This window comes from Delphinapterus leucas, chromosome 6 (assembly GCF_059928025.1).
Source record: "Delphinapterus leucas isolate spDelLeu-1000000601 "Yukka" chromosome 6, BTC_Dleu_Yukka2, whole genome shotgun sequence".
Taxonomy (NCBI): domain Eukaryota; kingdom Metazoa; phylum Chordata; class Mammalia; order Artiodactyla; family Monodontidae; genus Delphinapterus; species Delphinapterus leucas.
The window spans coordinates 44344642-44371426 of record NC_143134.1 but is presented as its reverse complement, the minus strand read 5'-3'; the positions used below and the strand labels follow the sequence as shown (position 1 = coordinate 44371426).

At 37.8% G+C, this 26785-nt stretch overlaps 1 protein-coding gene across 3 annotated transcripts in view; it reads right to left on the bottom strand.

Moving 5' to 3' along the window:
- KIF24 (kinesin family member 24) overlaps positions 1-26785 on the bottom strand; it is a 61177-nt gene that overhangs the window by 29999 nt on the left and 4393 nt on the right. Inside the window, exons 1-4 of one of the 3 annotated variants that reach the window (XM_089913087.1) lie at positions 11553-23690; positions 9843-9950; positions 8318-8507; positions 3281-3378 (exon numbers count right to left, since the gene is read on the bottom strand). In XM_089913087.1, the coding sequence (XP_089769213.1) occupies positions 3281-3378; positions 8318-8507; positions 9843-9950; positions 11553-12175 (1019 nt within the window). In that variant the 5' untranslated portion in view covers positions 12176-23690. Of the gene's footprint in view, positions 1-3280; positions 3379-8317; positions 8508-9842; positions 10088-11552; positions 23691-26785 lie in introns of those variants that run through there. The other 2 variants (XM_022551547.3, XM_089913088.1) reach the window with 2 other exon arrangements.

Genomic DNA, 26785 nt, shown 5'->3' with positions numbered 1-26785 from the left:
AAAAAAAATTGTGTTAATCCTGAAAGATAAGTTTGGTGAAAGAAGTAATTGAGAATTAAATACAATAAATAATAGAAGATCATACGATAAATAGGATGGTAGTGACCACTCATATGAATACTAAGGAAGTTTAGACAGAGGTAAAATCAATTTAAGTAAAATATTTGAAGGACTCAGAAAAGAGATCTTAGGGCCTCAGTTTTCACTTTCATTGATAAATTACTGGACTACTTGATTTCCAAGATCCCTTCTAGCCCTGATGTCCTATGATTCTAAGTGGGAGTCACTATTCTTGCATGTGGATATGTGCATGTACACACAACCTGTATGAGTGTGAAAAAATGCAAAATAAGAGATGGACAGAAGAGTTGGGAGGCCAACCTGCCAGCCAAAGTATGTTTTAGGAGGAGATGAGGCCAAGATTACCTGAGTACTGTGAGGTCCTACGTACTATGTAGCTCTAGTACTATGTAGTACTAAGTAGAGAGTGAACATAATGTTATGCAGTCAGTAGCTATTGCAGACTATTGAACAGGAATCACATGGATTAATGATAAAAGTAGCTACTTGCAGCAAGAAAAAAATTCTATGTATGGACACAGGGGAGGGAGGCTGGAGGTGGGCAGAGAGAAGAATACATAGAAGGACATGAAGCCAGATAGAAACCAAAGAAAGAATGGTATGACAAGAGCAAAGTAACCATGGAAGTGTGAGAATCAAGAGATGGGAGTTAATCAGATTTAAGCTGTTAAGAAGCAGAGACCGGTTTACTCCTTGTGTTTTAAACCATGGCTCTCAGCAGTGTGGGCACTAGAATACACTGGCAGACACAGTTAGGAAAAGAATTACAAGAGGAAAATTTGAACACACTGAAGAAGAGCTAGCAAAATGAGAATAATAAAGAATAATATCCACCTTATCTTCTGAACATTTTCGTGATGAACTTTTTAAAAAAAAAAAAACAGATGAAGAAAGCTCTTATGACACTTTACAAGAACTAACCTAATAATTTCACCTAACTTGCAATTCTCTTTTTACTAATGTCTTAACATTCTAACTTATTTTAGAAACTTGCTCTCTAAAAAAGCACTCCCTAAATTTGGTGCATAGGAATTGAACTGGAAAGAGATTTCACTTTTTAAACAAATTTATTTTAATTAATTAATTTATTTTGGCTGCACTGGGTCTTAGTTGCGGCATGAGGGATCTTTTACTTGTGGCATGCAGACTTCTTAGTTGCAGCATGTGGACTTCTTAGTTGTGGCATGTGGTCTTCTTAGTTGCGGCATGCAAACTCTTAGTTGTGGCATGCAAACTCTTAGCTGCAGCATGTGTGCAGGATCTAGTTCCCCGACCAGGGATCGAACCCAGGCTCCCGCCGTTGCAAGTGTGGAGTCTTACCCACTGGACCACCAGGGAAGTCCCCAGAGACTTCAGTTTAACCTGCTCATGGAAAAAAAAAAAGTAACTTCTACACAACAACAATAAAGACAACACAGGGATTTCCCTGGTGGCGCAGTGGTTAAGGATCCGCCTGCCAATGCAGGGGACATGGGTTTGATCCCTGGTCCAGGAAGATCCCACATGCCATAGAGCAACTAAGCCTGTGCGCCACAACTACTGAGCCTGAACTTTAGAGCCCACGAGGCACAACTACTGAAGCCCGTGTGCCCTAGAGCCCACGTGCTGCAAAAAGAGAAGCCACCGCAATGAGAAGCCCGCGCACTACAACGAAGAGTAGACCTCTCCCGCTGCAACTAAAGAAAGCCAGAGGGCAGCAATGAAGACCCAATACAGCCAAAAATAAATAAAAATTAAAAAAAAAAATTAGGGATTCCCTGGTGGTTCAGTGGTTAAGAATCCGCCTGCCAATGCAGGGGACACGGGTTCGAGCCCTGGTCCGGGAAGATCCCACATGCCGTGGAGCAACTAAGCCTGTGTACCACAACTACTGAAGCCCGTGTGCCACAACTACTGAATCCTGTGAGCCTAGAGCCCATGCTCTAGGGGAAGCCCTAGAGAAGAGAAGCCACTGCAATGAGAAGCCCGTGCACTGCAACAAAGAGTAGCCTTCACTCGCTGCAACTAGAGAAAGCCTGCGCGTAGCAATGAAGACCCAATGCAGCCAAAAATAAATAAAAATAAATTTATAAAAAAAAATCATTATGCTATGCAAAAGGAGCCAGGCATAAGATATATATTGTAATGATTCTGTTTCTATGACATTCTAGAACAGGCAAAACTAATCTATAGTGACAGAAAGCAAGTCAGTGGTTATATAAGACCTGGGGGTGAAGGTGGGAGGATTAACTAAAAAGGGACACAAGAGAACTTTCTGGGGCGATGGAAATGTTCTATATCTTGTTCCAGGTATTGGTTACTTGGATACGTGCAACTATCAAAACTCATCAAACCTGAGTACTTCTTAAGATCTGTGCATCTTAATGTATGTAAATTATACCTCAACTTTTTTGTTATAAAAGTTATTTTAAAAAATAAAAGTAAAAATACTCTGAAATCAGTTACTCTAGCAGGCTGTTCAACATTTTCTACCTGTACCTGACTACATTTTAAATATACAACAGAGGCCCCTAGTACCTACTCTGTCCCATTTAATGTTTATGTGTGAATAATTATTTTAAAATTAAAATGAAACTATAGCTAGAATACATAATTCCTATTATCAAAAGTTCAGACTAACTACAACCATTTACACCTTCTTATTCTGAGGACTTTGATAAAATAATATTGTTGACAGGGACTTCCCTGGTGGTGCAGTGGATAAAACTCTGCGCTCCCAATGCAGGGGGCCCAGGTTCGACCCCTGGTCAGGGAACTAGATCCCATGTGCATGCCATAACTAAGAGTTCACATGCCGCAAATAAGGAGTCCATGTGCTGCAACTAACGAGCCAGTGAGCTGCAACTAAGGAGGCTGCCTGACGCAACTAAGACCCGGTGCAACCAAAAAAATAAATAAATTAAAAAAAAATATATATATATATATATATTGTTGACAGCTTATATTTTTCCACTAAGCACAGAGAATCAATATCACCAGTATAAATGGAAATTTTGCTGAATATTTCTAAATGCTTTGTGAATCCTATAAATAGAGACACTGAATTTTCCAGAAGAGTCTAATTTAAATTCATTAGGTCAAAACACAATTTCATGTTTAATTCAAAATAATTGAAAAACATAAGTAACATTTATAAAGAAATAAAATTTATGGAAAATAGAAAATAAAAGGCAGGAGGAGCAAATAATATCTATCGTACCCATTGAAAATATGCTGAATGAGTGGGTGAGTAGTTTTCATGTATACATCTTGATTGGTGCACGCCTCATCAAAGACTTCATCAAAATAAAAAACATGCTGAAAAAGAAATTTGGTTTTTATAGAAAGAGACACTTTCTTGATTTTCTTCATCACTATTCTAGTTAACACACGATAACAGCGCAAATACATTTTTAACTAATAGTAATTGTCCGTGACAAACTTAAGAGATAATAAGCAATCATTAACTGTCAAATGACAGGGCCTTCTTTTACTTGAGATCTCTGTAGACATGTTCTCACAATGTAAAAACTAAACCACACAATTTTTGTTCTCTCTTAAGGGAAGTAAATTAAAGAGTCCAACAGTGAGCCAATCTTCCTTAGGTCTAGGAGAGGAACTGAATTCTATGGAAATTATCCTCATAGCTCACCTAGAGCCAGCATATTTGAAATTTGGGGGGAATTCTAGAGGAAGATCTTTATTCCATAGGTTACATAGCTTAATTTATAATTCCATAAATATTTATTGCTCAGCTGGTAGCATGTATATTGCAGTAGGCACTTCAAGGGGCCCAAAGAAACAGACATTACCCTACTCCACAACCTAAAGATGTTAATCCGGACAAGTATACAAATGACCACAAGGTAGAAAAAATTTGAGAGATAAAGCACATGTGGAGTTCAAAAGAAAAACGTAATCTCTCTGACTGGGAAAGACATTCTGAAAAAGCTTGTACTAAGAATGGGCCATGGGGGAAGAAGAGGAATTTAAGAGGTAGGGACTGAGGCAGGGAAGGTATTCTGGGCACAGGGAAAACATGAGCAAAGAGTCAAAGCAGGAAAGCACAAAGAATCTTTAGGGGACAGGGAGGATTCAATGTGTTTGACATATAGGATCTTGGCAGATAGAAAAGTGAAATAGAAGGTGAGAATAATGAGTTAGGACTATGTTGTAGGGGTCTTGGGACACCAGCCTTAAGGGAAGGGGTAGAATGGTTATATTTAATTCAGTAAAAGTGGAAAGACAAAAAACTGTGCAAAGGAGAGGGATGACCTGAGCCATTTTATTGGAAGACTAATATGGCTTAATACTGTGACTGGATTGGAAACAGGAACACTAGTAATTCAGTGGTGAGGTTAAGAAGGGTCTAAATTAGACAATGACAATGGAAATAAAAAGGAAATGGATGCATAAGAAATTTGGCAATGACTGGTTGTGATAGCTGGGGAGAGAAAGGAGTCCAAGATGACTCCCAAATGAAAAACCATGGTAATCTGAAAGAGATAGGAAATCCCATTAAATTGGGTCTGGAAAGCATTGCTTCAGCAGCCGTAATAATTTCCATAATTTAGAGGATCACTATGTTGGCAGCCCAACTATATCTGAGTAAGAAATCCTAATAATTTCAAGTGTGATTGTAGCATCATAATGGCAGTTCACACATAATGAATGGGAGATGAGGCCCTATCTTCTGCTACCTTCTGGGCCTGCTCTAAATATTCAGTTAAGAAAAAATTTTATGGGCAAGTCTGGAAAAGTGGACTTGACCCAACTTGTCGTGGGTCACCATACCCCAAATTCAATTCTGTTTCATGTACCATTACATTACATTAGAATGGAAATTTGTTAGGTCATCTGAAAAGAAATTGGGTCCACAAAGTCAAATTTATCAATTAGAAAAAATTTCCAGGGAATTTTCTGGAGGTCCAGTGGCTAGGACTCCACGCTTCTACTGCAGGGGGCACGGGTTCAATCCCCAGTCAGGGAATTAAGATCCCGCAAGCCACACGGCATGACCAAAAAAAAGAAAGAAAGAATAAAAAATCTCCAAAAGTTAGGAATTGAGAAAAAAAAATGAATCTGTGCAGCCTGATAAAGAGATCTGTGAACATTTAGTGCTCTGAAAAATATGATTGATTTTAAGAACAGTTAAATGTTTCTGTTTTAGCTCGATCATAGGTAGACGGGGGTTCATTATACTTTTGATTAAGCTTGAAAATGGCAATAATAAAGAGTAAAATATATTTCTAAAATCTGACTTTAATGGACATGATTTATATCTAACTCATAACTGGTCTTTAAGCAAGGAGACAAATCCATTCTTTGCTCAAATATCACTGTAGGTTTTTATAGTTAAGTATGAAGTCAAACGCATTTTTGGCATTTCTTAGGAAAATAAAAAAATGAACGGAAGTAAATGTGGATATACATTTTTGGGGGGTTTTCTTTTATTTCGTGAGTATATGGCTATTCTTCTCTTTCTATAAGTGCTCTTGAGTAAACACCTTTGAAAGCATGTATTGACTAAAGGAATGAGTATCTTTCCTTCCAATAGGATTTAAGTACTGATTTTCCCAGTAATTTTGTATGAATCTTTCATGAAAGATATGTAAACATACAAGATTACTATTATAATTCATGTCCATCACATATGCTTTCATTTGATCATATTTTATCAATGAAGTTGGATTAACATTCACTTTAGGCAGTTCCCTGGTGGCCTACTGGTTAGGATTTGGACTTTCACTGCCGTGGCCTGGGTTCAATCCCTGGTCAGGGAATTGAGATCCTGCAAGCAGTGCAGCGCGGTCAAAAAAAAAAAACAACTCACTTTAGCTTTGATATGATCAGAGTTGCATAGTTTATTTTTTAAAGAAGTTTTTAAAAAAGTTATTAGTGTCTTTAGAGAATATCTCTGGAAAAAAACACTTAAGTAATACTGGTTGTCTTCAAGGAGGAAATGGGACTAGAGACACTCTTCATTGCATACTGTTTTGATTTTGAAATAGGTAAATCTACCCTATTCAAAAGTTCTTACTTTTTTTTTTATAAGAGTAACACTGCTGATTGCATAAAAAGATTTTAAACATGGATAACAACAGATAAGAAAATCAAATTATCTGTAAATCTTACTACCACTAGAGATGGCCACTATTGACTTTGATATATTTCAGTACCATCTTTTTTTCTCTATATACATTTTTTTCTTTAAGAAATTGGAATGAAACACAGATACGTCTCCTTGTTTTTTCACTTATTACGTTGATATCCTAAAATTTAATGGTAAGTAGGACAGCACACTATATGTATATGATCACATAAGTAACAAAAGAAGATTTGAAAGGGTAAGATGTTTAATTAAAGGACACATAAACCTAGTTGAATTCCTGAATAAGTTTAAAAATAAAACCCAAAGAATCTAGTATCAATATTTATTTGCTATGTTTGCTATGAGCCTCCCTTTTCTTCTTTCTACTTAAGAAAAAGGGGGAGAAAAAAGGCCTCTCAACACATATATTATAAGCATTGACAGGTAAGGACTTTGACCTGAGAGCGAAGGTCCAAAGTTCAAACAGCAGAGAAAGTGCTAAGGAAACTATGGGTATTCAATAAGTATTGACCAATGGCAATGACAAAGAAATAAGGTTATTGTGTTTTGGGATAATGGAAAAATACAAAAGATAAGATGATGCCTCCTTGAGGGAATTACTGCGACAGAAGCATCATTAAGGCAGTCTTGGGTGGATGGTGATTGGATAGGGCTATTACCATGGCTATAAGTAGTAAGATAGTATTACAACTAATTGGTCATTTGGACCATCTTCAATATAAATACCTCCCACCTAGACCTAATAGACTGTGCATTGACCAGCAATCAATAAGGCTGTTAAAGTGACTGGGCTGGTTATACAGTGGCCTAGTAATTTAGTGCCCGTAGAAAGACACAGTAGATTGCTTTGAATGTTACTGTGAAAGCCAATTTTGGTAAGCAAAGAAAAAAAAGAACAATGCAAGTGTTAAAGAGGGGAAAGTATTAACAATTTGACATCAGTGTTAAAGGATTTATTCCAGTAGAGTAATATCTCAGCTGACTAAGGTGAATTGCTTGCACACCAGATTACTCACCACTTTTTTTTTTCTTTCTACCTGTCACTGGGTTTTGTTTTGTTTTTGTGCACCACGTGGCTTGCAGGATCTCAGTTCCCTGACCAGGGAATGAACCCAGGCCACGGCAGTGAAAAACACCAAATCCTAACCACTAGACCACCAAGGAACTCCCAGTCACTGGGTTTTGAAGCCAGAGAGAGAATAGAATGAACATAATATGAACATGCAGGGAGGCAGATTCTTAACATCTGGTGGATTACCCCCTGTTTAAGATTATTCATAATGGCTTCATAATTTTAAGAGTACCTAAATTATGGTATCTTCCATCTGTGGGGTTTGCTGCTTTTATAGAGACTGAAGGAATTATCGCAAGGGTACCTATCAGCTAGGAATAAATTCCTTTCAGTATCAAACCCTTTGTCCTTGGACTCATCATGATCATTCTGGCAGGGAGTGAACATTTTTTAATGTGTTTGAACTACAGTGTTTTATTTAACCCCTTATATGTTCGATGTAAAATCACATCCCTGGGTTATATTTACTCACTGCAATCTACCTTGTACAAAGTGGCCTGTTCAGGAGCCCAATGTCCACCAAATTAAGCCTAGGCCCAAATACAAGTGAGAATCAAAATAAGCAGTTGGCTGGCAATCTGGGGTCTTTTTGCTCAAAAATATACCCTCCATCATTAAACTCCAGACTCGCACTCAGCAGAATGAGAAGTTCACACTGAGAGACAGGAGAGAACTGAGACTGTGTGACTATCTCATAGTCGCTCTGGTGCATACGCTCAGTGACTGGCCCTGCTTACCACCAGTTCATTATTTAAACTCTTTTTATTCCCTCATTCGCTCTTTTCTGACTGAATATGTGTAATTAAGTTCACATAAAGCATGTTAAGTGACTGAATGATGCAACTCTATTGCACAAGAGTGGAGGAGTTACGTTTTTGTATCCCCCACTGCACTATATTTTTTAAAAATGAAGGCTAAGGTTTATCAATGATTTAATGCAATGTCACATCAGGAATGAATGCCAGCACCCAAACCCAGAACTGGATTTTAGAATTTGTACTGCTACTCAAACAAAAAACAGAAAATTGACACCTGATAATGTTAGTTCCAAACATGGAAGGAAAGCATCATACCTGCAGAATATATTGGGTGAGGTCAACTGCTTCTTTCTTCTCATGAACAAGTAGAGTTTCTTTGTCTTCTACAGTAATAACATTAATTTCTCCACGACGTACCTCCCTCATGCCCAGAGGGCGTTTTCGAACACAAACTCTGATTTTCTCCATCTCATTCCAAGGATTCTCTTTCTCTGAGGTGTTCTGGCTGATATATAAGTGGGCTTTAATTTTTAATAATACGATAAAACTACTTAAGAGGTCAAAGTATCAGTACATTTTGTTACATATTAGGTGTAATACACGCACACACACATATACACACAATATGTTACATACTGAAGTGTTGACACTGAGTTCTTTTATTCGCTATAAATCCTCCTGATTACTTCTATCTCCCTCTCTACTCCACCCCACCCAAAAGCAGGTTCTTACTTCCTTTCAATCCAGTTATTATTGTACATTTACTGTTTTCTGGACCATTCAATCTAATTTCTTTTTTTAATCCTACCTGGGTTTATTAAATACCTTGAATTTGGTGGTAGGTTTCAATGTATTTTCCCCCTGTTTCTCCCAGGTATATTCTGGTACTCCCTTTGTCTTGTTTTCTTGCATCCTCTTTTTGCCTACCCTGATATATATTTATTTGTTAGAACATGATCCTATATTTCCTCTTCCCTTTATGACTGGTGCTAATTCACCACTGGTGCTAATTCACCACTAATTCATCTTTCTGTTCAGATACATTTCTTCTCTGGCTGACTTCAGTGAACTCATCAACCTTAACACCCAGAATATTGAGGCAATATTCCTTGGGTTAGGAACATGCTGTGAAGCACAGGAAGCTCAGCTCAGTGCTCTGTGATGACCTAGATGGGTGGGATGGGGGGTGGGGGTGGGAGGAAGGTCCAAGAGGGAGGGGATACAGGTATACATATAGCTGATTCACTTCATTGTACAGCAGAAACTAACACAACATTATAAAGCAATTATACACCAATTAAAAAAAAAAAGACTACTCAAGCCCTTTGAAGCATGTTTGTTTTTTTAACCAATGTAGAGCAGACGTCTAAAAAAATGTACCATTTTGACAGTAAGTGTGGCAAAATCTTGACAATCATTGAAAGTGAATGATGGGCATGTGGGGGCTCACTGTTCTATTTTCTCTTCTTTTGCATATGTTAGATTTTTTTATAAGAAAAGAACAATTTTTTTTCTTTTTTGGCCATGCTGCATGGCTTGCAGATCTTAGTTCCCCAACCAGGGACTGAACCCCGGGCCAGCAGTGAAAGCACAGAGTTCTAACCACTGGACCGCCAAGGAATTCCCCAGGGGGGGGAAAAAGTTTTAATGTATTCTAAAACGCTCTGGGTTTACTGCTCAACCTTCCTTAGAAGAAATAAAATATATCTGTCTGACATGCAGAGTTAATACATCTAGAATTAGGTCTGTTCAAGATCTTAAATAAGTCAGGGCAGCCAGTTACCTAAACGTCTTAGACTTTTATTAAAGTTCTGAGTCCAGTAATTTATTTTGAACTTACCTGATTTGAGGTGTCCAAAGAGAATGCTCTTTGGACAGGGATGACTCACTAATAGGAAGCCTTAAGTTGGTGAGGGAGTTTCTCAGGGTTCTGAAACTCTGGCTCCTACTTAGGGTTTGGGTGAGAAGACAATATTGAGAATTATTGGGGAAAATGTACTTTCTTACCTCTATTTCTCTAATATAATAAGGAATGGGAAGAGTATGATAATAATGATATAAAGTGAGAAAGCTCAACTGAATAGCTTTCGTTCTGGGTTTGCCACGTACAAACCTCTGTGAGAGTGCTTATCTCACTTTATGGTTGCCTGTCTTCCCACTTACCCTGCCCCCTATGAGTCTGAGAGTCTCCAGATATCCTAATTATCTTTATATCTAGGATCAGGGCAAGCAGAGGTGGTACTTTATATTTGCCAAATAAATAAAACAGCAATATTTAAACTAAAATATCCATTCTATCTAAATAAATAATGCAAAGTCACATCTTTATTCTATTTATAAATAATTCCAATTTAGGTTTTTATGTGTTTTTCAGTAAAAGACTAACATTCAAGAAACTATTTGTTCTTTCACCACTGAGCTAACCAATAGGACAGCAACAATCCTGGCATTGATGATCATAGAACAATCTAGTCCTTTGACAACTGAAAGAAGAAAACAGTACTATATGCTCTGTGCTTTGCTAAACCAAACCAAAAAAAAATTTCTTTTTCTTCCAAAAACACTATCGAATTCACTTATGTATTTCAAATTACTAAAGGCATTTTTACCTTTAAAATTGGGTCTTCTATTTTTTTAGAATAAAAGAACTAGTTGGTTATGAAATCCTCTGAAACCTTAGCCAATATAAGACCAGAGGTAAATACTTTGTTTTAAGGTATGAATAATAGCCTTTATTTTTTTAAAAAAAAGTGGCTTAAGAATGTATTTTATTTCTCCACAACTCACCATCTATAACTTTTAAAATAACAAAACAAACAATACACATTATTTTTAAAAGAATGTATTTTCTATCATATACCAAGGTTGGTATTAGGGATTACTTGATATTTCACCTCTTAGGGACCTTATTTCAAATCCTAACTCAAAGCACTGTCACTCTGACAACCAAACTCTAAACTCCATCAAAAGGGTCTTACTCTTTGAAATGACCAAAATCATCTGTCCTTCCAGGGCTGAAATTGTAGAAAGCACTCAAAATCAGGACCATATTTCAATATGTGCAGGTAAATCAATTGCTCCAAAGACCTATTTAATTCAACTAGTCGAATTAAACAGCTGTTTTTAACTAAGCTTCATGCCTTCTGGCTGAAGTGAATTTGATAGCCTTAAAAAAAAATCCTGTGGATTGTGTAATTTTTTTTTCACTGCAGAGGCTAGTTAACTACTGATATTTTACCTTCATGGATGCATTAGATGTATTATGTTACATGCACTATAATAATAAAAATATGTCTGCTATAGGAATAATAGCAGACCCTGGTAAGTAGCAGCTGCTTGATGCATATGAACAATATCATCTCCCAGCTGTAAAGTCCAAATTCTTCATTAATTTTGCCCTATCAAGTTACTTCCATTATCACCGCAGAAGCTGTTCACTATCGTTTTCTGTAAATATGGAACAGTTGGTCTCCTCTGGTCATGGAGAAGCCTGCCCTTGCCTAAGGCTACCCTCCCTCCAAAATTAAAAAAGAAAAAAATAAGTTATTACCTGATATAGGAATGAGGGATTCCATAGTTATACCCTGAAATATGAGAGACTCTTTGTATAACGGGACTATCACAGTCTCCCTGTATTGGAGAAAAGTGATTTGATGAAAAGAGTGAAGTGTTAGTTTCTTCTTGTAGGTAGGAATCAGCAGCTGTGGCATTCAGAATTCTTGTTTTTGTACAGTACTGGGAATCATCTGGTAGCAAATGCTCTAGTACTTTTAGGTAACTAGACTTCTGTTCACTTGCAGATAAATGTGATAAATTGCACAGTTCAAACTGATTGTTGCTGGTAGTTCTGTCTTTGTTGTCAGCAGGAGAATCAAAATGCAGTTGCCTTCGAGGGCCAGATCTAGATTTCTGAGGCTTGATGCACAGACTGCTTGTCTGTAGAGGATACTCTGGGCTACTGACTGCTTTATCTTCTTCCTGCATAATCTTAATGATTTTGATAAGTTGGAAGAGACGTTTGCGGTCGTTCATGTCATGGACTCCCAATTTGGAGTAGTCCTTCATTGTAACATTGGCTAATTCATCTATTTTCTGAAGGCCAAGGGCAGTAAAATGAGGATAATACTGTGCTAGTTCAGCTTCACAAAGACATTCATATAACCAGGATGTCATTTTTGTGAATGGGTTTCTATAAACTCTGAAGAGAAAAAAAAATTCATTCACTTGAAATATAGTATATGTAATACAATTATTCCTTTAAAAAATGAAAACCACAAAAGAAACATCCAGAAAAATCCATTCTAGCATACCAGGTTTTCAATAAATATATTTTTCTTCTAAAATGATTAAACAGCATAGTGCATAAAGATGCTTATAATGCATTTGTAGTAACAGATGTAATTTGTCCATCTGCTTAATAAAAAGAGGCTTTCAATTGTGTATACACACAGGTACATGCACACACACATAACACAAGTCACTTACTTATTTCTAGGGAGTTCCTTCCAACCTTGCAATGTCTACTTAACATGTACCACAAACTACTAAAACCTTGTTCCCAACTGCTGATTGTTACAGGACTAATTTTAGATGTTCAACTTAATGTCAAGGCATGTTGCACAACTGTTTCCCATGATTAATGAACAAAGGTTAAGAGCTCTTTCAGAATGGAAAGCAGAATTAAATAGTGGACCACAGAGGATCATAAATGAATATAACTCAGAGGAAATCACATTTGTGTTTGCTGAGTATTGGCAGAAGTTAGTTGAATAAAGAGGTAAAAACATGATTAATTTAGAACCTACTAATTCAGGATTTCAGATTATTCTAAAAGGTAGCTGGTTGTAGATGTCCATCTATACAGAACATAAATAAAAGAATTCACCTAGGGGGACTTCCCTGGTGGCACAGTGGTTAAGACTGTGCTCCCAATGCAGGGGACTTGCGTTTGATCCCTGGTCAAGGAACTAGATCCCACATGCCTGCCGCAACGAAGAGTTCGCATGCCACAACTAAGGAGTCCATATGTTGCAACTAAGGAGCCCACAAGCCACAACTAAGGAGCCCGCCTGCCACAACTAAGACCCCATGCAACCAAATAAGTAACTTTTTTTTTTTTTACAAAAAGGACCCTGTGTAATAAATGTTGGAGGAAATGCTACTTAGGCTAAAGAAAAGGCCAAAGGGGCTAATAAGTAACACATTCTAAACTCATCCTGCCCTTTTCCATTTGTGGTAGATTAAAAAAAAAAAAAGTCACAAATTCTTTGCAGGTCCTTCCATCAAGAGATGGAATTTATTTCTCCTGTTGCATCTAGGCTGGCTATTTTTAAAAATTAATTAATTTATTTATTTATGGCTGTGTTGGGTCTTCGTTTCTGTGGGAGGGCTTTCTCTAGTTGTGGCAAGCAGGGGCCACTCTTCATCGCGGTGCACGGGCCTCTCACTGTCGCGGCCTCTCTTGTTGCGGAGCACAGGCTCCAGACGCGCAGGCTCAGTAATTGTGGCTCACGGGCCCAGTTGCTCCGTGGCATGTGGGATCTTCCCAGACCAGGGCTCGAACCCGTGTCCCCTGCATTGGCAGGCAGATTCTCAACCACTGCTCCACCAGGGAAGCCTCTAGGCTGGCTTTGTGACATGTTTTGGCCAATACAATGTGGTGGAAATGACACTATGTGACTTCCATGCCTAGTCCTCAAGAGCCCTTGCAGCTTCTACTGTTCTCTAGGGACTCTTCTGCTGTCATGTGAAGAAACCCAGCCAACAGCCATATTCAAAGCCAGACATATTAGAGAAGCCATCTGAGACTATTTAGCCCCAGTGGCTCCACCAGATGACTGCAGCCATATGACGGTCCCAGGTGAGACCAGAAATGTGAGCAAATAAAACAGTAATTGTTTCAAGCCACTAAGTTTTGGGGTAGTTTACTACACAGCAGTAGGTAACTGCAACACTGACAGCTTCTATGCCTTTTTAAATGCTGTATCTTTGCCTGAAATGTTCCCAACTCCCTCTGCCTACTAAAATGAGCCACGTCCATTCTTTCAAGAGAGCTCAATAGCTTCCCTTCACCCCCGTGAAGCCTTCTTTCTTATCTCAGCCTCTTCTACCATTTTACCACCAAGCACCCTACGCAGTAGTTAAACCAGGCCACCAATCAATCCCTTTACTACAATGTCTTCTACCTGGAATACCCGTTTTTCCTTGGAAAAACCCTATTTACATTTTTCTTCTGTGAGGCATGCTCTAGCAAGGGATAACTGGTATTTACTCTGTGCTTCAGTAATAACAATAATAGCAGCTGGTATGTACTGAGCATTTATTATGTACCAAGCACTGTTCTAAGCACTTTGTTAACCTCTAAACAATCCCATAAAATAAATGTGTGACCTTCAGCAAGTTACTTATTTAACATCTCTGAAACTCATTTTTCTCAACTGTAAAATGGAAATACAATAGTCCCCACAGTTTCTAGGGTTAGGATTCAATGAGAAAATACTTGTAATAATGCAAGTATTAATCAGCAATAATGCCCAGTATGTACGTAGTACCCAATAAGTGTTGGTAGCTATCACTACTGAGATTGTTATTTCTGTATTACTATTACTGTATTACTGCTACTCACGCAGAACCTAGAAAAGAATAAGCCTTCAATGTTTTGGTGTGTTTTAAGTTATTTCTAAAAAGTTATATTCCCTACTTGGTTCAGCCTAACCTAGGGGAAGAGGTTAAGTGCTATGCAGACTTCTCAATTTCCACAGGCTGTACAAGATCCTGTATTTCACATACTTATTCCCTCAGTGACATACCCAACATTTCCCAATCCAACTCTGATAATCATGGCTTCTATTGCATCCCTTAATCAGTACCTTCAAGACCAACATATTTATATTGTGATGCTTGGATATCCCATAATATCATGGGAGGGGAAGATACCAGAGTTAGCAGTAATCTGGACATGCAGATTATAGCAGCCAACAGCATGCTTCTACATAAACTGGCAGCATAGTACCTTTCTGAGCCCTATAGTTAGCCTATGTTCTTTTGTTTTAAAATTGGATATGCTTCCTATATATAAAATAGATAACTAATAAGGACCTACTGTATAGCACAGGGAACTCTACTCAATACTCTGTAATGACCTATATGGGAAAAGAATCTAAAAAAGAGTAGATATATGTGTATGTATAACTGATTCACTTTGCTGTACAGTAGAAACTAACACAACATTGTAAATCAACTATACTCCAATAAAATTTTTTTTTAAATTAGATATGCTTCTTTGTACCACATTTCATTTCACAAAGGTCCAGCCCCTCTCTTCTCCTGGGATAATCATCGGAATCACTCCAGGAACTTTAAAAAATATAGATACCTGAGCCCATCCCAGATCCATAAGAAAACAAAACAAAAAAACGCTCCCAGATCTTGAGGGGGAACAGATATAAGAACACTGAAGAGGTTTCCCCAGGTGATTATGATTGTACTTCATTGATATATCTATCAAAATTACAAATGCAAATACACTGACCTAGCAATTCCACTTCTAGGAACATATCCTATAGATACTACGTACAACTATAAAATGACATAGGTACAAAATTATTCATTGCTGCACTTTATAGAATAGCAAAGAAATGGAATAGAGACTGGTTAAATAAATTATGGTACTCCATTAAACATAATACTATGTAGCAACTATAAAGAATAAACTCTCAAAATATTACTGAAGAGAAAGAAAGCTCTACAATATATTAAGCGACTAAAACAAGGTACAGAACAGTTTGTATAGTAAAGGTATCATTTGTTAAAGAGAAAGAGATAATTGATCTATAATAGATCTATATATTCGCTTATCAGGCATAAAATATCTTTGACAGGATGCACAAGAAAGTAATAATACTGGTGTGGGGGGACTAGTTGGTGGAAGGTAAGCATGGGAAGGAGACTACGTATGCCAATAAATGTGGTAGTTATTATTACCTTTCCTACTGTTATTTCTATTTCACTGCTGTCTCCATCACCCAGAGCAAGACCTAGAAGAGCTGTTTTGTAAATTGTGAAACTATGTAACTATATTATGATTTTAAAAAATATATTTTTAATTTTATCTACTTCCCTTCTTCCCAATCTCCCCAAATTGATCTGATACAACTACTTTTTACTATTTTGGTGTTTTTCCCTCTAGCCTTTTTAAAAAATATATGGTTGATGTACAATATTATATTAGTTTCAAGTGTATGACATAATGATTTGACATTTACATAAGTTATGAAATGATTACCATGATAAGTCCAGTAACCATCTATCCTCAAAGTTCTTACAATATTATTGACCATATTCCTTACGCTGTATACTATATCCCCATGACTACTTTATTATATAACCAGAGGTCTGTATCTCTCAGTCCCTTTCACCTATTTCGTCCACCTCCCCCCCACCTCCCAGCCTTTTTTTTAAGTGCACTATTTTTACACTGTATTAAACACTGTACTCATAACCATACTGAAATCTACTTTTCTATTTAATTTAAGCATTTTCATACCTGTTTGTTATAGCCATTAAAAACAATCCACACTATTATAATGTTTGCTGAATAGATGAATTACCCCAGGGAGATGTGATTTCTCTCTTCCAGCTATAGTGTTTTAATTGTAAAACTTACAGGGTATGTATTACAGACTTATATTTTTTAATTTATTGCCAGCCTTGTTCCAGAGACGATAAGGTGGCTCTGCCTTATACTATAGTGAGCTTTTTTTTTTTTTATAGTGAGAATTCTTAAAGAGAAAAGGAATACGATCCCACCCAGCCTAGCACTGTGCTAGCAACAAATATTTGTCAAATGAACAGAATCTGCTTAGATAGGACACAGGACAAAAGGTTCTACCATTTCTACTTTTTACCTAAGGCAACTAAATGATTAAAAGACTCCATTAAGGGACTTCCGTGGTGGTCCAGTGGTTAAGACTTCACCTTCCAATGCAGGGGGTGTGGGTTTGATCCCTGCTTGGGGAGCTAAGATCCCACATGCCTCATGGCCAAAAAACCAAAACATAAAACAGAAGCAATATTGTAACAAATTCAATAAAGACTTTAAAAATGGTCCACATCAAAAAATATAAAGAATACTCCATTAAGCCTGCTTATGTGGCTATGGAGCCATTTTTTTCTATTTCCTAACTCTCTACAAGACCCATCATCCAAGGTAATGGACACAATCTCAGAGTCCTTACAACCAAAAAGAGCCTAATATATACAGTGTCTTTACCAATATCACCCTGAATACTTCATATAGGTCAAAGAAGCATTTTATATAGGGATTTCCCTTGTGGTGCAGTAGTTAAGAATCCGCCTGCCAATGCAGGGGACATGGGTTCGATCCCTGGTCCGGGAAGATCCCACATGCTGTGAAGCAACAAAGCTCATGTGTCCTGGAGCCCACGTGCTGCAACTACTGAAGCCAGCATGCCTAGAGCCCGTGCTCCACAACAGGAGAAGCCACCGCAATGAGAAGCCCTCACACCACAAGCTCGCCACAACTAGAGAAAGCCTGCGCACAGCAACAAAAACCCAACACAGCCAAAAATAAATAAATAAAAATAAATAAATACCCTGTTAAAAAAAAAACACATTTTATATAACAAGGCCAATCCCATTATTTCAGCTGATGGTCATACTACCTTGATGATCTGATGAAACTAAAATTTACTAAGTTTTATTTTATGCCAAGCGCTATGCTTAAGTACTTTACATAAACTATTTTATTTAATCTGGTTATACCAGTTCTATTTTAAAAACCCTGTTGGGGCTTCCCTGGTGGCACAGTGGTTAAGTGTCCTGTTTTGTGTTGGCTTAATCTGGCAACCCTATATTAGAATCAAGTTCCACATTTGGGGCAAAAATACTTCATAGGTGTTATCATGTGCTTCATAATACATCACATCAGAATACATACAAATGTCTGCAAATTGCAGACTGATTTCCTTCATTGTAAAGTTCTCTCATCAACCAATCAATCCAATGGTTTCATCCTCTGTTGATCGCCATCTGCCTCAATTATTTCACTGGGGTTGCAAAATGGTGATTTTCTGAATCTATCATTCTTAGTGGAATTTTCCTACAAAGAAAAACTTCCTGTCAACAATTAGGGCTCTTTGATTATCCAAAGTAGAGTTTGCACATGAAGGCGGGCATAAAAGTATTCTTTCTTTTAATTTCTAATTTTCAGAGTTAAGTTGTAGTAGTGCCCTAGTTATTTTGGATGCTGTCCAATGAGTTCTTTTGGGGTTTTGCTTTTGCTTTTTTTTGAGGGGGCGAGGCAGGTTCAAATTCATTATTAATTCATGGGTTTTATATATTTCATGTGTTTCTATCAATTGCCTTAGTCTTTGAGAGATTCATCTTGTATATTTCCTGGCCAAAACCTAAAATCAGCTTTCTTCCAAGAAACACATATCTCTGTTTTAGAAGTAGCTGCCCTTTGTCCCACATCCAGCTAAAGGTTACATATTCCTGGCAAGTCTTAAGCAGAGAGGGCCTGGGCATTAGGGAAAGAGGGGATAGAATAAGCACAACCATACCGGCCCTTCTCTTCCCTTTGGAGATCAGGAATAACGCTATACAGCTACAAGTAGCTAATCCAGGAAAGTCACTACTCACTTCATATTTGAGTTACTGAATAGTATTTCTAGATCAACTTCTGACTTCAGTGTCAACCCCAAACAATTAGTTGTGGCTTCTGGGAGGCTTTATTAAGAAGGACATTGAGGCATTTACAATCACTAATAGAATACAGGATGAGAATTTGGGGGGCTGGGGAGGGCAAGTCATTTCCATTTTATTTCTTGCAGCCCTCCCTACATACTGGAGTTAAGCATTTACAATTGACATCTTTGTCGCACTGTGACTATAAGGATGTCAATAGAGTTCCTCAACATAAAGGTGATAGGATATAATAACCACTAAGAAGCAGAATGACCGGACAATGGAATATAAATAAAAATTTTTAGTAAATTAAGTATTTCAAATATTTTAAGAAATCTGATTTCAAATGTCCCCTATTAATAGTTCATAAAAATTCAGATAAAAATGACAAAGGGGTAAAGGAAGAGTTAGAGGTCAAGATGGATGATTGTTGATTTTGTTTAGTATTGGAGAATTCCTATTATATTAGCTATAACTTTACTGGGTAACCTAGAGCAGAAAGGGTAAATATGCAGCCTACAAATATACAACACAAATACCAATCTGTGCTGCTTCTCTCCCCTCCTGTACAAATGGTAAATAATCCAAATCTATTTCAATTTTTTCTTTCTTTCTTTCTTTTTTTGGCCGTGCCACACAGCATGCGGGATCTTAGTTCCCTGACCAGGGATGGAACCCATGTTCCCTGCAGTGGAAGCGCTAAGTCCTAACCACTGGACTGCCAGGGAATTCCCTCAATTCTTTCTTATTAAGCCCTGAAATAGCTTCAAGATCCCCTTTTGGGTGTGTGTGCACAATAGGGTACAAATCCATGCGTTTTGACAGTTGAATACACCTGTGAAACCACCACCACAATTAAAATACAGAATATTTCCATCATCCTCAAAAGATTCCTCACGCCTCTTTGCATTCCATCCTTCCCTCTGCCCCTGGCCCTAGGCAACCACTGATCTGTATGATGTTTCTGCCATTATATATAAGTTTGCTTTTCTAAAAGTTTATATAAATGGAATTATACAATATATTCTTTTTTGTATCTGGGTTCTTTCACTTAACATAATGATTATGAGATTCATCCATAATGCACATATTACGCCCTCATTTTACTTAGGAGGAGAAAGACTGGAATGAATTGAGTTGCCTGCCCAAGGTAACACAGCTATCAAGTGACAGTTCTAAGATTCAAACTTAGGTCTTCTCATGGCTAGTCCCATGTTCTTTGCACTATTCCATGCTGCCTCCTTCAAAAGTAGCTGCAAAGACAGCTCCTTGCCAGCCCCCCTAACAGGCCTCTATCTACCCTGCTCAACAGAGTGGCTGTCTCCTGCAGATCTGTGCTGCAGCATGGAATCTTTCACAGCTGCCACCACCTGGAAAATGCCCTGCAAATCAGCAAAATCCAATGGAGGCCAGATGGGCAGGTTTTTACATGTAGGGCCCACTCACGTTCAATGCCACTAGTATGCAGAGTGTTCCTTTGTGACAAACCCAGAGACTGCTAGGTCTCAGCTGTTGGGGTAACAATCAGAAATAGGGTCTTGGAAGAAATCCAGTTGGCAGAAATTCAAACTTTCTTATCCTGGTGGCAGAGAAGATAAACTGGAAGGGGAATACATGCAACTTTATACACAATTAAGGAAGTTTATTCAAATTCCAGGATGTGGATAAGATCCAACTATTTAACATGTCCCCTCAAATTTTCCATTCATCCACCTAAACTATGTAACTCTACCCACCTAAACTGCCTGAACCTGAATTTGGAATCAGATAACTCTCAGTCATTTAGCTGTGTAACCTTGGACAAAGTCACTTAGTTTCTCTGAGTTTTATTTCCCTCTCTCAAAGGATGTGATAAAATTATTTATGTAAAACTAGGGCTTCCCTGGTGGCGCAGTGGTTGAGAGTCCGCCTGCCAATGCAGGGGACACGGGTTCGTGTCCCGGTCTGGGAAGATCCCACATGCCACGGAGCGGCTGGGCCCGTGAGCCAGAGCCGCTGAGCCTGCGCGTCCAGAGCCTGTGCTCCACAACAGGAGAGGCCACAACAGTGAGAGGCCCGCATACCGCAAAAAAAAAAAAAAAAATTATGTAAAACTAATTTTAAAATTGTAAAGTACTCCATAAGGATGGAGCTATGCTCTCTTATTCAGCACTGGATCACTGTGCCTGGCATGTAGGAAGTGTTGACTTATTAGAAACAAATAGATAAAACATATTAAAAACTTTTAACACTATTAAAAGATGTTTTCTGTTATTCGATTGATGAAAAGCTGAATACATAACAGAATCTAAAGGTAAGAAATCAGATATACTGAAGTAGATGTACTATACTTGCAAAATATACTAATTAATTAATAGTAATGCTATGTGTAGGCTTCTACTAATGTAATACTGTTTCATCGATGACAATTGTACAAATACTTTTCTCTCCTTCATTGGCATAAATAGTTGACAAAAGTGCCTGGTTACTATATACAATGTGCAAACACTAGATGATGCTACATATCAAAAGACCAACACTTGATACAAATATAAGTCATGTGTATGTGTGGTCATTTTAATTTATTTTCTTTTAATCAACTTTACTGAGGTATAATTTATGTATAACAAACTAGACCCATTTTAAGTGTACAGTTCCATAAGTTTTGACAAATATATAACCATGTAACCACCACATTAATCAAAATACAATCAAGACAGTCCCATCAGAAAAGTTCCTAAGGCCCCTTGGCAATCAACCCTCTCCTCCACCCTTGGTCCCAGGTAATCTTTGACTTGCCTTCTGTCGCTATAGATGAGTTGTATTTTCTACAATTTGTCGTAAAATAAAATCATATAGTGTCATTGTTAGTTTAAATCTATTTAACATTTAGTGACTGAAAAATTTGTGATTTTCCTTTCTTAGGCCTTTGGAAAAAAGTTAAAATGATCATACTATTTACCGTAGCTCTTTTTTCACTGACCTAAATGACATCTGCTAATAAAGGAAAAAATTTCTTAAATCAGTCTAATTTAACTGAGAAAAACAAGTAGTGAAACAAATTTGAAGAAAATAACATAATCTACTGTTGCTTGTATAATTGTCAAGATTATTCAATATCTCTAATAAAGGTTTTTGATCACTATAAAAGTAGAAAACTTAAATCTAAGGTCTATATATTCCTTGCCAATCAGAAAAACGGGGGGAAATGGCCCAAGTTCTAAAGCATCCAAGCTATTTTTAGTTTCTCAAATTTATGTGACATTCCCAAAACTTCAATTATCAAAGAGGAAAAGGAAAAAAAGGGTCAATAAATCCCTCTAGGACATCATTAAACTTTAATGACTTTACTGAGATATAATTCACATACCATAACACTCACCCATTTAAAGTGTACAATTCAATAGTTTTTAGTATATTCACAAGGTTGTGCAACCATCACCACAATCCAATTTTAGAACACTTTTATCACTCCAAAAAGAAACACTGTACCATTAAATTTTAGATGTTACACTAGTAACTAACAGAGGAAAGTGCTTTTCCTAAAACATTCACTTCTATAATTATCAAAAACAAAATTAACCATGGAAGAAATTGAGAAAATGTATTGAAGTTTTCTGGGGAAATGTGAGCTGTGGTCAAGAGCTATTAAGAATGCACAGGCTGAGTTATTTTTTACACTCTTCTAGCACAGAATGAAAATTTCAAGAGCTTCAGTTGAATAAATTAGAAGGGCATACCAAACATGTTCTAGGTGGGTGTGATGCCAATAGTCTTCAAGAAGTAATTCAGTATAAGTCTAATAATGCATAAACCAAAGCCAATTTCATTCTATGAAGAATCTTAGGAACTCTACCCTTACTTATTTTATTTTAATTATTATTATTTTTTTTTTTGCGGTACGCGGGCCTCTCACTGTTGTGGCCTCTCGCGTTGTGGAGCACAGGCTCCGGATGCGCAGGCTCAGCGGCCATGGCCCACAAGCCCAGCCGCCCCGCGGCACGTGGGATCCTCCCGGACCGGGGCACGAACCCGCGTCCCCTGCATCGGCAGGCGGACTCCCAACCACTGCGCCACCAGGGAAGCCCCCTTACTTATTTTAAATAAAATAAACCAGCCTGTTTAAAAAAAAGAAAAAAAAGTCTAACTCGTTTGTACATGGATTTCATAGTCTCAAATAATCTTTGTTATTTTTATAATGGTTAATTAAATAATTCCTCTTTAAAGGTGTATTTATTTTTGTTACAAAAATACAATGAAGAGGAAAGTAAAATGTGGCTTTGGGTAACATTTATAGTAGAAAAAAACAAAAGTTGAAAGCATCTGTGTGTCACAGCCTTTTTAAAAGAAAAATATTCGAAGTTATTTCAGAAATAATTCATGTTCCCAAGTTTAAAAAAATCCTCTCCGTTCAACAATAAAATTTCAAATTATTTATGCTGAGCAACCCTGGAAACTAAAAGTTCACAAATGCCAGAAATATCCTGATCATTTGTGAGGTAATTAAAAAAAACCACACAGTAAACAGAACTTAAATGTAATTAATCTTACATCAAACCTGACAAATAAAACTTACAAAGTTCTTTAAATGACCATTAAATTTTAAAATAAATATTTCTGCATGGAAAAGCATTTAAAAGGCATTTTTAACAAGTTATTTATAATGTAACTGTAAAAGTGTAATATTTATTTCTAAATATGATTCTATTATGTTAGAGGAAAAGTTCTTAATGGCAGAGAACATATAGTTGTCTAGAAAGAAAATAAGGGTCAGTGAGGCAGGTTATCTTCACAAAGGGGAAAAAGGTGTGGAAGGAGAGAATACAATAAATTAGAGAAGGCAGAGAGTTATGGAGAACTCTCAGAGTAAAGGATCATGGGGCTAAATCAGAAACACTGAAAAACAGTTTGGCATTATCTTACCAAGTTGAGTGTTCATACAGTATACAACCAAGCAACTCAACTCCTAGGTATATACCTCAGAAAAGCTTCTGCATGTGTGCTTCAGGAGGCACATACAAAAAAGTTCACAGAGGGCTTCCCTGGTGGCGCAGTGGTTGAGAGCCCGCCTTCCGATGCAGGGGACACGGCTTCGTGCCCCGGTCCTGGAAGATGCCACATGCCGCGGAGCGGCTGGGCCCGTGAGCCATGGCCGCTGAGGCTGTGCTCCGCAACGGGAGAGGCCACAACAGTGAGAGGCCCGCGTACCGCAAAAAAAAAAAAAAAAAAAAAAAATCCAGTTTCTGCTTTTCTTGACAATTAAAGATACAGTTACATTGAGCCTACAAGATAAAGCAACAACGGATCAAAATTGAGTTATGGCTGATCTCTTTAGAAGAGCATATACTATCCATACGCCACGGTCCCCTGCTCCCGGTTCCTTTATACCCACCAACTTTATTTATTTACTTTAATTGGTTAGCCCTGTGGGCATCAGAGTTTGAGAACTAGGATCTGATCCAACACCTTCATTTTATGTGGTAACTGAGGCTCTGAATGATTAAGTGACTTGCCTAAGGTTACACAGCTTTGATACGCTAAACCTCAGTGGCCTTTTCGAACACCTTACTATTTTCCACTTTCTACTTCCTCAATTATACATGTTTTAAATGAATATACTGCTCCTGAAAGTAAGGGACTACACGGGAAGGTCAGCAGGCATTAGAACATATTATACGCTCTCATTAATACAGAGGTAGTATGAAATACAAGGACTAAAATAGCTTCTGATTGCCAAGAAATATTTCTTCAACTGAGTTCCCCTAAACTGTGACAAGGACCACTTAAAAAAATAGGGCTTCCCTGGTGGCACAGTGGTTGAGAATCTGCCTGCCAATGCAGGGAACATGCGTTCGAGCCCTGGTCTGGGAAGATCCCACATGCCGCGGAGCAACTAGGCCCGTGAGCCACAACTACTGAGCCTGTGCTCCGCAACAAGAGAGGTCGCGACAGTGAGAGGCCCGCACACCGCGATGAAAAGTGGCCCCCGCTTGCCGCAACTAGAGAAAGCCCTCGCACAGAAACGAAGACCCAAAACAGCCAAAAATAAATAAATAGGGCTTCCCTGGTAGCGCAGTGGTTGAGAGTCTGCCTGCCGATGCAGGGGACACGGGTTCGTGCCCCAGTCCGGGAAGATCCCACATGCCACGGAGCGGCTAGGCCCGTGAGCCATGGCCACTGAGCCTGCGCGTCCGGAGCCTGTGCTCCGCAACGGGAGAGGCCACAACAGGGAGAGGCCGGCGTACCGCAAAATTAATTAATTAATTATTTTTTCAAAATATACATATATAACAACTTTATTGAGATATAGTTCACATACCATAGAATTCACCCATTTAAAGTGAATTCAATGGCTTTTAATACATTTACATACTAAACCCCCAACCCATCCAGCCCTAGGCAACCACTAATAATGATCACTTTTTTAAAAAGTCACCGAACCCACTGCACCATTAGTAGCAGATACAATACAAACCCAACATTCTCAATGAATTTGCATTAAGATGTTTGTGTACCCCACATTAGGCATAAGACCCCTAATTAAGAACACAAGAAATGCATTATTATCAGTGAGAGATTAAAAGGTGGATAATACAGTATCCCAACTGTATTCCCAACAAGGGAATTAAGTTATTTCAAACTCTAGGGATTATTCTATCTATAGACCACTGGTCTTAAAAGAAGACAAGGGATACTAGACAGCTGCTTAAAACGACAGCTGCAAAGAATGAGAATATATGATACCTAATGTAATTCTTAAGGCTGGATGTGAATTTGGGGATACAAATCATGTGAGTTATACCCAAAAGTAGTTTTTGAAAGATTGTTTCTTTTTGTAACTGAAAAACAAGCTTCACCTTTGTTTATGGTTAAGTAGCTAATGCTTTGCAATTACTGCAATTCCTTTCAAGAGCCCCACTATGACATTTAAAAATTTCTAAGTCTGGTGCAAAACACGGGAGCAATCACCTAAAAATAAGCATAACAAAATTGTTGAACCCAGTTATCTTAAAACAGTTCAAGTATTACCTCTCTAAATATAGAGGTTTAATTTTGAAAGAATTCCCAGGAACAGGTGGTAACCAATATTGGGTTTAAACTCAGTGTTTTATTTTTTAAATCTTGGTCTAATCCAATTGCAGAAGTTGTCATTTTCAGATTTTTTGCCATTTTGCAGTTATAAAATACTTTCAACAAAATACATCACATGTTTAATTGGAAAAATAACGATTACAATCAGTTTTTATAAATTATTAAGATGACAGAGATGCTTTTACTCAGGGTTACATCCTCTTGGGAACCGTTGCCACAATGGCACCAGAAATTATTTCTAAAGGAGTGATGCTAAGAAAGCAAAGAACGATTAAAACAACAATTCCATTCACTGGGATCTAAATTATTAATACATAATTAATTATGCTACCTGATTAATCTTCCAAGACTTTTTGTGAGAGATGGACGTTGTCATCACCTCACTTTATACAAATGAAGAAACAAAGGCATAATTTATTAAAAACTACATGAATTTGTTTTTGAAAGTGATTAGATATCTATTTGTTGGCTACATAATTCTATGCCACTAGTTTTAACCAATCAAATCTCAGCATAAGCAGGTAACTTAAAAGATTATAAGAGGGCTTCCCTGGTGGCGCAGTGGATGAGAGTCCGCCTGCTGATGCAGGGGACACGGGTTCGTGCCCTGGACCGGGAAGATCCCACATGCCGCGGAGCGGCTGGGCCCGTGAGCCATGGCCGCTGAGCCTGCGCGTCCAGAGCCTGTGCTCCACAACAGGAGAGGCCACAACAGGGAAAGGTCCGCGTACCGCAAAAAAAAAAAAAAAAAAAAAAAAAAAAAAGACTATAAGAGACACAGTACTGCTCCTCACTGCTTGTGAAATCTCAACTAGTCTTTTTGGCCTGGATATTGTGCAATGTTATTAACTGAGTACTTTCAGAATTTCAGTGTAACTTTAGTTCACTTCACAATAAAACTAACAATCTTACAGTTGTCTTGCAGCAAAAACATGCAGGTATCACTATCAAAATGTCCCCATGATTGAGCATCTGAACTACTTGTCAATGACCAAACTCATTAAC